Genomic DNA, 10672 nt, shown 5'->3' with positions numbered 1-10672 from the left:
CACAACTACTGAGCCTGCGCTCTAGAGCCCAAGAGCTGCAACTACTGAAGCCAGTGTGCCCTAGAGCCCATGCACAGAGTCTTAACCACTGGACCACCAGGAAAGTCCCTCAAAGTTTTTGATTTTGATGAACTCCAATTTATCTGCTTTTTGTTGTTTTTGCTCGTGCTTTTGGTGACATTCATAAGAAAACATTACCTAATCCAAAGGTCACAAAGACTATATATTATATTATATACTCTGTTTTGTTTTGTTTTTGTCATTTCTCAAAGTATTTGTCCTAAAACAAGGGCACCTCAGTGTATACAGTCCAGCCAAATACAGGACGACCAGTTACCTTCGATTCGGACAAATGATGACACTTTCCTTGCAAAGCAGTATGCAAACACTGCATTGAACACTTACACTACGAAATTACTCATCTTTTACCTGGAATTCAAATGTAACTGCTGTCAGGCTATTTGTATTTGCTAAATCTGGCAATCTCACCCCACGGGACACAGCCTACCTGTTCACAGTGATCCCGATCGCCTCCGTCGCTGCGTTTTCGTTTTTCCCACTGGGGTAAAGTACACATGCTGATTGCAGCCAGGAAATTAAAAGACGCTTACTCCTTGGAAGGAAAGTTATGACCAACCTAGACAGCATATTAAAAAGCAGAGACATTACTTTGCCAACCAAGGTCCGTCTAGTCAAGGCGGTTTTTCCCGTGGTCATGTATGGATGTGATAGTTAGACTGTGAAGAAAGCTGATCGCCGAAGAATTGATGCTTTTGAACTGTGGTGCTGGAGAAGACTCTTGAGAGTCCCTTGGACTGCAAGGAGATCCAACCAGTCCATTCTAAATGACATCAATCCTGGGTGTTCATTGGAAGGACTGATGCTAAAGCTGAAACTGCAATACTTTGGCCACCTTATGCGACGAGTTGACTCACTGGAAAAGAGTCTGATGCTGGGAGGGATTGAGGGTGGGAGGAGACGGGGACGACAGAGAATGAGATGGCTGGATGGCATCACCGACTCGATGGACATGAGTTTGAGTGAACTCCGGGAGTTGGTGGTAGACAGGGAGGCCTAGCGTGCTGTGATTCATGGGGTGGCAAAGAGTTGGACACAACTGAGCGACTGAACTGACTGACTGACTGAAAGTACACAGAAATGAAGCATTTTAACTACTTGGAGCGTAAATCAAGCCAGAAAGAGGCGAGGCTTCCGGCCCAGCCTCCCAGGCCCCGCCCCGTTTTTTAGCAACGTAACCACGCCCCTGGACACAGGGCGTGGCTCACCCGGGTGATCATACGGCTCCGCCCACTCGGCGTCCGTAGAACAAGTCGGCCCGGGCAGAAGTGTGCGTACATGCGTCCGTGCGCGTGCGCAGGTGGTGGGCGGCTCACCGTGCACGCGCCCCGCCCCGCAACGCCGCCTGCGTGCGCGCACCCGGCCACTGCCGGGTTCTTATAGTGCCGCGGGCTGCGGTTGCGCGGGAACGGAGGGACTGCGGGACATGGCGGCTGGTCAGATCGCGGTGCTGGGGCTCGTGCTGCTGAGCGCCCAGGGTGGCTTCGGGGCAGGTCAGGACCTTGGGGTGGGGGCGCGAAGCCTGTCGGTGGTCCGAGTTGGCAGGGAGCGGCTCGCCTTCCCCCCAAGGGGAGACCCTGGCCTCTGCGAGAGGGGGACCCACGGCCTGGCGAGGGAGACCCCGGCCCGGGCGGGAGAGGAACCTTGGACCCGGGAGGGAGACTTCGTCCCGGGGAGGGAGACCCCGCCTGGGGGAGGGTGGGAGACCCCAGGGGAGTAGAACCCGGCTTGTGGAGGGAGACCCAGGCCCGGGGGGGTGGGGAGGGAGACTCCGGGCTGAAGCAGATCTGCGCGAGGCAGCTTATGAGGAGCCTTCCCAGCTCGAAGAGCTGGAGCATGGGGCGCAGGGGAACCCCGGGCGCCCAGACACTGGCTGTCATCCGGGAGGTGGGTGGGTTTTGTCCCCAAGGGCCGGGGCCCCCCGGCACGTGACGGCCCCTGAGGCGGGCCGGCTTTTCGGCCGGAGGGATTGTCGCATTCTTGCCAGGATTTTAAGTCCCGTGTCTCACTGTGACCGTGCACTCACCCCTGGGGTCGCCGGAACACTTAAACCTTTGTGGAGAGGCCGACACTCCACCTCCTCCAGCTTTGTCTGATTTCAGGGCCCAGGAGGAGGTAGCGGTGGTCCACCCTCCTGTTTTTACCGGGATGGGAGCGGAGGCACCGGCCAGGCGGTGAGGTGTTCCAAGGTCACCGTGAGCCACCCGACTCAGAGCAGGAAGTGTGGGGGGACACTCTGTTTTTACAGACTCGCCAACGAGGCTCTGTTTGCCAAGCTTCTTACTGTAGAGGCAGCCTGTTTGGTGGGCAGGTCGTATTTAGAGAATGCTCGCCTGAAAATACATTAAGGCATGCCTTTCCAGGAGAAAGCCCCACAGACTCTTTGCCTGAAAGACAGATTTTTATTTTTGTTTTTTCTTGTGTGATCGAGGCTTCACAGTTGGTTCTGGGTTAACGATTTCTACTGACAGGCACACGGAGAACAAAGTGCAAACCAACAGGGTCTGGGTCTCTTCCCCAGGGGAGGCGGGAACAGGTGGGCCCTGAGCAGGGTGCCAGCTGCCCTAGGGTGTGGGAAGGCCTGCATGTTGGGGAAGCTTCCCCTGGTTGCTCCTGACCCACTTTACGACCCAGGATCTCAGTCCACCTCTTTCCTCTTCCTTATAATCAAAGTGGCCCTTTACTGACCACCTCTGGGCACTTGGGCCCTCCAGGTGCAGGCCTCGCGGGCCAGTGGGGCAGGAGGCCCTATGTGGCCCTCTGTTGAGGGCAGTTCCTCCGGCGGTCCATCACCCTTCGCTGTGGACTGCTCACGTGCGCGTGCACACACATACACGTGTACTGGGGGGGAGGTCAGTCCTGGTTTACTCCCCTGGGTCAGTGTCTGTGCCTCATCCTCCGTTTTCACTTTCCACCTATTCCAGGGACTCTGGCAGAGACCGAAAAGTCTGGGTCCCATGTCCTTTTTCTGCCTGGGGTGAGGGTGTTCGTGGAAGTGTTTGCCTCTCCTGGCCAGGTCAGCCAGAAACTTGCCTCAGGGGCCTCTTTGGCCCTTCTGTCACCTCAGGCCCCAGGACATTGTTCCTGCTGGGACGGACCTGCCGTGCAGCTGCGCAGGGTTCCCTGGTCCTGGCACAGCTGGTGGGCGGGCAGGGGCTTGCTCGCTGGTCCTTGTCTGGGTCTTGAGTGAAGGACTGGCCCCCCGCCAGTACAGTGGAGGGGTGAGCAGCCCGGGCTGGCCTTCCAGAGGTGGTCTCCTGATCTGCCTCGTCCCAGGAGCTCCCTCTGGGCTGAGCACCGAGGCCTGCCTGGCCCTGCGCCCGGCCCGGCTGCTGAGTGGGCACGGAGGAGGGGTGGCTGTTTTTAGATGAAGGTGACTTTACTTGAGAACGTGGGTTGCAGTCACATGGCCAGGAAAGGAGGGGGGGTCAGGCGCTCTCCCTTCCTGGGCTCTGCTGCCTTTGGCCGGGGCTCTTGTGAGTCCTGAGGGTGCTGCCCGGGCCTCCTGGGTGCTGGGCTGGCTGGGGGTCAGGTGTGCTTTTCCCGTCAGCGCTTCCTGAGGGGGCTTGGGACGCGTCCTTCCTCACGGCCCTGTCCATCAGTGTTGCAGGTGTCACGTCCTCCGTGGTGGCCCTGGGTGGCTGCAGCCACTGCACCCCCACACACACATGCACAGGAGGGACCCAGCCCTGCTGATAGGCGACCAGGATGGGGCAGATCACTCGAGGGGGTAGGATGACTCCCTTGCTGCATGCAGCCCTCTGACCAAGCCTGGGGTGTTGGCCTGCAGGGCCTCAGCTGGGGAGGCCCTCCTGGTTGATTCTGGCCCCGCTCTGGCCTCTGTAGACGCCCTGGGTGGGGTTGGGGCCCTGCCTCTGCCCTTCTCTGAAAGTTGAGGCCTCACCTTGCTGCCACCTGGAGGTGGCCTGGGGCACTTCTTTTCTCTCTCAGGAGGCAGGGTGGGGCCTGTTTAAGACCTGCCTGAGCTCCTTCCTAGCACCCTTGAGTCCGAGGGCCTGTCTGGGAGAATAGGTGCTGCCAGCCTCACTTCCTGCGCTGACTCACCTCCCAGCTTTGCACAGAGCTGCTGGTTTTGCAATCTTGGGAAATCTTGACAGAGAAACGGGTGACTGGAGGCAAGCCTTTAAAAGTGGCACAGAGGTGGTATCCAGTCTCACACCCCTGTCTGCCTGTCACCACCTAGCCTGGGTTGCCTGTGGGCTCCCCTGGGTAGTTAGACTTGAAGGTTGGCCTGTCCCTGGGCCTTGTGGCCGGCCAGGCACATTCTCCTACACAACCTGTGTGCACATATGTGCAGGTGCTGCTGTGGGAGAGTCCCGGGGCAGGGGCACCCAGAGCTGCTGAGGGGCCTCCTTTGCTTCAGGCCCTGCTGGCCTGACTTCTGAGACATGCTGTCCTCTTTTAAAGAAAGCCAGCAGGTGGCTGGAGGTGGGGCAGTGAGGACGCGCTCAGGAATAGACCCCACCAGGCCATCCCTGTGTCCTGTCCATGGGCTCCCTTGGGTCTCCCTCCTCCACCTGAAGGAAGCTGGTGTCCCCCGAACCAGAACTAGAGCTGGGATCTGGATCAGCCTGCGGCCAGCCCACCCAGGACCTAAAGCCGAAGGAAGCCCAGCTGTGAAGTCTGTCCTGGGATTCAAGCCTCAGTCTCCTGGGTGGCTGGGAGTCAGCGTTGACAGGAGTTGGGGGTGGTGGGCTGAGCAGGCTGTGCTCTTAGGACGGCCCCTGGTTGGGTTATTGGGCATCAGCTGGAGTTTTCACCATCTCCAACCGCTCCACCAGCTTCTAATGCTTTGTCTGTGCTGTCAGATGGCACCGTGGCCCCATTGAGGAAGCGGGAATCTGGATGGCGGCCTGGGCTGCTTTCCGGCTGGCTGAGCTGTCCCAGTGCAGCCCTGGGCTCTGCTTTATGCCAGAGGCTTCTGGGCTGGCTTATTCTGCGCATCCATCCTGGGAGTATGGCCTTCTCCAAGGGGCACCTCGGGGGTGTGTGTGTATGTGACGGTTCCAGAGAAACAGACACTTCCTGATGGATGACCTGGCAGCCAGCTTTATTACAAAGTCCACTGTCCCTAGGCACAGTGAGAGCCCCATGCAGCCACGAATCCCAGGGGGTGACGGGAGTGTCCCCAGGACGCCTGCTCCCAGTGCTGGGAAAGGGCTGTGGTGTGGACATGGCTGAAGGTCAGCACCTGGAGGCTCAGCCCGATCCCCAAGAGGGGTCCTCCTCTGGTCTGCCTCCTGGCTCCTCCCTGAATGCCTGGAGGTCTGGAGTGTCCTGCCTTGGTCCCTGCAGAGGGACCTTCCCTAGTTCCCCTCTCCAGAACCATCTACCTGCTTCTGACCATCTGGTTCTAAGTGGCTTTGCATTTTGGTTCCTAAAGAAAAGATCATAACAAATGGAGAGGTTTGCCTGGCTGGAAACTAAGTGGAACGGCTGCTGGGCATCGCCCCAATGTCCAGGCAGGACACTCTACATGGAGGGCTTGGTGGCAGGTGTGGCCTCCTGGCAGGCAGGCACATCCAGCTGGGCTGCTGCGGTTCCATGGCCTGAGCACACCTGTCCCACAGGGTGGCCTTGCCTTGGTTGGGGGAGGGGGGACATACCAGGCCACCCAGAGGGGGCAGACCCAGCATTCACTGTCTTGGTCCTTGTTCTGGCATGAGGTGGGTGCTGCTGCTCCCCCCACACCTGAGGCCCGGCCAGTGAAGACCATTCCCCGAGTCCCGCCCCAGATCCCAGGGGAGGACCTTCCAGAGCTCTTGTGCCTCTGGACTCTAGGGACTAGCCTTGGCCTCCCTTCCCCTGTGGAGGGGCTGGGGCCCATGGCAGACTGACACCATGGGCTCTCCTGACGGATTTTTCTGCTGCCTTTCGCATCTCTCCTTGGCTCCCCAGGGAGCAGGATCTGGACAACCATAAACGATGACGGCTCCAAAACGCGGCTCACCTGTGCCTTGAATCACAGTGCCACTGAGATTGTGGGCCACCGCTGGGTGAAGGGGGGCAAGGTGCTGAAGGAGGACGCCTTGCCTGACCTGAAGACGGAGTATGAGTGAGTGGGGCCACCAGACAGGCGGGTGTGGAGATAGCTGAGGCCCAGGATCCAGGGACGTTCCCGGGCTGCCAGGCTCCACCACCTTCAAGACCCTTCCTGCATCCTGTGGTTTGGGGTGCCCCGCTCCTGGCTCCCTGGGCCTCGCAGGGAGCAGCTCCAGAAGCTGCCATGGGCTTGGACGGTGGCCAGGCCAGGGCTCCTGGGTGTGGTCCCTCCTCCCCGGGAACCTGCCCACCTCACCCTGCTTCCTGCATCCATTTGCAGGGTGGACTCGGAAGACCGCTCAGGCCAGTACTCCTGCATCTTCCTTCCAGAGCACGCGGGCCGCACCAATCTGGAAGTGAAGGGTAGGCTCCAAGGGGAGTGGGGACAGGCACAGATCCCACCTTGGGGGCTGGGGCAGGGCAGCTCCACCTCCATCTCTGGCTGGGGGTCAGGCTCCAGACTGCCCTCTTCCCTGCAGGACCCCCCAGCGTCAAGGCCATGAAGAAGTCGGAGCACGCCACAGAGGGGGAGACTGTGGTCCTAGTCTGCAAATCGGACTCCTTCCCACCGGTCATCAACTGGCAGTGGCACAAGGAGAGCGAGTCCGGGGACCAGATGGTCATCACCAACAGCACCCAGAGCAAGTTCTTCGTGGTCTCCTCAGAGAGCCGCACAGAGCTGCACATCCCCAACGTGGACCTGAAGGAGGACCCCGGCAAGTACGTGTGCAATGGCACCAGCTTGGAGGGCACCAGCCAGGCGGCCATCACACTGCGCGTGCGCAACCGCTTCGCTGCCCTCTGGCCCTTCCTGGGCATCGTGGCCGAGGTGCTTGTGCTGGTCACCATCATCTTCATCTACGAGAAGCGGCGGAAGCCAGACGAGGTCCTGGATGGTGAGCTGGTGCTACAGTCCCTCCACTCCCTCCTGGGTGGGGGACCTTGGGCCTTTCCAGGGGACGTGCTCCCTTCCCCGGCAGGGAGTCTTCCAGCCCATGAGGCCTTCCTCACCTCTTCTCTCCTCCTCACTGGGCTGCCTGGTGGGGTAGCCGGGGCCAGGCACCTGCCTGCAGGGGTGCTCCAGGGTACCAGACCCACCAAGACCCCAGACAGCCCATGCGAGGGTGCCTGTCCTGGGGGTGGCTGAGGGCAGAGTGCTGTGGGTCAGCGCCACCCAGTGAGGGGTCTGGTGTGGCGAACCCCTGACGCCTGCCCCTTCTCTTGCATGTGGCTGTCTCTGCTCTGCTCAGATGAAGACATAGGCTCTGCTCCATTGTAAGTCCCCTGCTGGGGAGTGGGTGGGCAAGGGAGGGGTAGGGGCTGGGCGCCGAAGGGGCGGAAGGAGCAGGGAGTCCTGGCAGTCCCGTCCTCCTGAGGACTCCTCTGTCCCCAGGAAGAGCAGCGGGAACCCCTTGAACGACAAAGACAAGAATGTTCGCCAGAGGAACTCCAGCTGAGAGGTGAAGGGGAGGGGACAGCATGGCGGCAGGGGTGGGGCCAGAGGTGGGGCCCTGCTCCCAGGCTGGTCTGAGTCCCCACTTCCCGCAGGACCAGGATGAGTCTCCAGGCAGCACAGAGAACAGCCCCACCCACGTTCTTCCCGCTCTGGAAACCCCCCAGCGAAAGCAGACCGTGTTGTACATTCAGACTACACATTTTCTCTCCTTTTTTAAAAACTGAAGTAGGGTTTTCTATGTGTAGAATTCTGCTCCTTAGGGGCTTTTCTTGTTTAAACATCTCGTGAGCACCCCAGGCCTCATGAGGTTTGTGTAAGGCTCCTGCTGCACCCCCCACCCCACTCGTCCCCTGGGCTGTTGGTATCCTGATCTATTCACAGGGCAGGGGTGAAGGCTTCCACCCCAGGTCCATCTCTGAGGCTGCTGGGCTGGGTTGGGCTGGAGCCAGGCCCCTGCCCTTTGTGGAAGGTCACAGGAAGGTCCCAGGCTGTGTGCCGTGCCAAGCGTCCTGCCGTGTGGAGCCAGTGCTGTCAGGTCACTGCAAGTCTGACCACGTGGCGGCCTTAAGGGCATCCCCTTTGCCAATGCCCCGTCTGCACGCACAGGAGGAAGGCAGTCTGGCCAACAGTCTCAGAGCTGCTGTGCTGGGCCTGAGCCTCACTCCCTACCACCCCGCTCACAATAAAGTCTGGCCCTCCTCCTCTGTCCTCTGTTGTCTGTCTGTGCCGGGCCTGGGGCTCACCAGGAGAGCTCGGGAGCTGAGAAGGCTTTGCTGCTGAGGCTGAGCATGGCTGGAGTGCTGGGGGCCGGGTGAGGGGTGAAGATGGGAAGAGACGGGAGGAGCCCTTCAGCTCCGCTGAAGATACCCGCTGGCTCTTTCAGGCAGCAGCCCTTCTCATAAGCCTGTTTATGTCCTTCGAAGGGAACCTGGGCAAAACCGAGGTATCCTTCCCATAGGACCCTCAGTTCGGGCAGCCCTCATACCAGCTGCCAGGCACGCCCCTCCCGGGCAGAGCCCTCCCTGTGTCTTGGGTGGGCCTCACTGGAGCTGGAAATCTGTCCAGAAGGCATAGCGGGTGGGGGTGGGGGAATCAAGGAGGGGCAGGGCCAATGCCCTGAGACCCTCCAGGGGGAGAAGAGGGTTGTCTGCTTGCCCATCCTGTACCCCAATAGCTGGGGCAAATGGGGGAGCATGGGTGGGGCCACACCCTGGGCCTGGGGAACCTGAGCCCCAGGGTTGCGTAGTCCCCCAGGTCCCCTCTGGAGGCCTGCAGACCTTCAGGTCTGGATGAGGGGCTTGGACCCCTGCTTTTTGGGAGAGACAGTGGTCTGTGTTGGGCTGGCTTTCCCCATATTTCCAGAGAAACTGAGATCTGCTGGTAATAGTTTAGTCGCTAAGTCATGTCCAACTCTTGCAAACCCACAGACTGTAGCCTGCCAGGCTCTTCTGTCAATGGGACTCTCCAGGCAAGAATACTGGAGTGGGTTGCCATTTCCTCCAGGGGATCTTCCTGACCCAGGGATTGAACCTGGGTCTCCTGCATTGCAGGCAGACTGTTTACCAACTGAGTTACAAGGGAAGCATTTTTCAACATTGGCAAAAATCCCCGACATTCCAGTACCTCAAGAACTGTGGATAAACTAGGCCCACTGGCCACCAGTTTGAGGCCTGGTAGGTTCTGAGGTAGAATGGACATGCCTCTGCCCAGCAGGTCCCACTGCACCAAGCTGCTGACCAGGTGTGTCACAAAATCACCTGCTGCTCTGGTTCCTCAGCGCCCGCGGAGTGAGTAGGGGCCCTCCACAGGTGCCGTGCATCCCACAGCCTGGAGGAGATGCCCTCATTCACAGGAACTGAGGCCACTGGTCCCAGAAAAACCAGGGGCTGGGGCAGAAGGGCTGCTGCTGGCCAACCATTCGCTCCAGCCACCACCAGAGGGCACCTCGTGCACACCCCTGAGGGTACTGGTTCCCGGGAAGCCAGGGAATCCTGTCTAGAGGCTTTGGGTTGCCTTGCCTGGTCCCAAGTGCCCCCGAGCTGGACACACTGGGCCCTGGGCCCCAGGCATCCACCACTTCAACTTTTCTGGATATCCCTACTGGGCAGCGTGGCCAGCACTGATGCACCCGGGGCTGGGTGTTCCGCCAGCACAGAGGAGGTGATGACAAAGCTGGACCTTCTGGGGGTGCTGCCGAGGCTGGGGCTCAGGATCGGTATGGAGGGGGCACGGGTAGAGGTTCCCTTGCTTGGGGCCTGTAACCCCAGACCCCTGGGGCTCCACCCATTCCGTCCAACCCCTTTCTATTATGCCCCCAGCACCTGCACAGCAGCTTGGGGTTCAGGAGGCACTGCTGGTTTCTCCATCCAAAGTGTGCACCTTTCCCCAGGCAGCACCTTGGGGGACAGGGTGGGTGGTCCATGTGGTGTGGGGAGGGAACTGGCTCCAAGATAGGCCACTGCTCACAGGGCCAGGCCGTGGGGCACAGACACATGGCTCCGCGTGTCTCCTTCACCAAGTGTTCCTGGCCGTTCCTGGAGCAAGTGTTTGGTTAGCGTGGCAGTCTGCGGCCCCTGTGCCACGGGGGCTGCCTCAGTTCCCCCCGGGGGGACATCACAGCTGTGTCCCAAGATCCAGGGAGACTATCTGCAGCAAACACCTGGAGGCTCGGGACCTGGGTCTGTCTTGAGGTCCAGTGGTTGAGGCAGGGGCAGGACTGGGTGTGCCTTCCCTCTGGGCCACAGCCCTGGCTGCCCACCCCGTCCCTGGGCCCATCGCCCCTGGAGGCACCCCAAGGTACCACAGCAGTGGGCAGTAAAAGAGGGACTGAGGGGTCTCGCCCAGCAGGAGAGGGCAGAGCTGAGAAGGAACAGCCCAAGGTGTGGGGGTCATCAGACCCCAGTCCCCCCGTGCCCTCATGCCCCCACCAGGCAGTTCTGGGGCTCTGTAGGGAAAGGAAATTCCAGGCCAACAGAGGACCTGCCCTCACTGTGCAGGTGCCAGGACTCAGACCTGGGCAAGGGGCACTCTGCTTAACTAAGGCCACTGGCCAGGCAGGGCCTGACAATGTCACTC

At 60.1% G+C, this 10672-nt stretch overlaps 1 protein-coding gene across 1 annotated transcript; it reads left to right on the top strand.

Moving 5' to 3' along the window:
* Window positions 1-1413: 1413 nt before the first annotated feature.
* On the top strand, window positions 1414-8303 carry BSG (basigin (Ok blood group)). Its single transcript, XM_055430478.2, has 7 exons — window positions 1414-1571; window positions 5998-6154; window positions 6422-6504; window positions 6621-7037; window positions 7392-7416; window positions 7535-7601; window positions 7690-8303. The coding sequence occupies exons 1-6, from the start codon at window positions 1505-1507 to the stop codon at window positions 7596-7598; spliced, it is 813 nt and encodes a 270-aa protein (XP_055286453.1). The 5' UTR covers window positions 1414-1504; the 3' UTR covers window positions 7599-7601; window positions 7690-8303.
* The last annotated feature ends 2369 nt before the right edge of the window (window positions 8304-10672 follow it).

Source organism: Moschus berezovskii, chromosome 8 (assembly GCF_049115385.1).
Source record: "Moschus berezovskii isolate FMDL1 chromosome 8, NW_MosBer_1.0, whole genome shotgun sequence".
NCBI classification, from domain to species: Eukaryota; Metazoa; Chordata; class Mammalia; order Artiodactyla; family Moschidae; genus Moschus; species Moschus berezovskii.
Note: the sequence above shows the minus strand (reverse complement) of the source record. Positions and strands in the feature narration are given on the sequence as shown.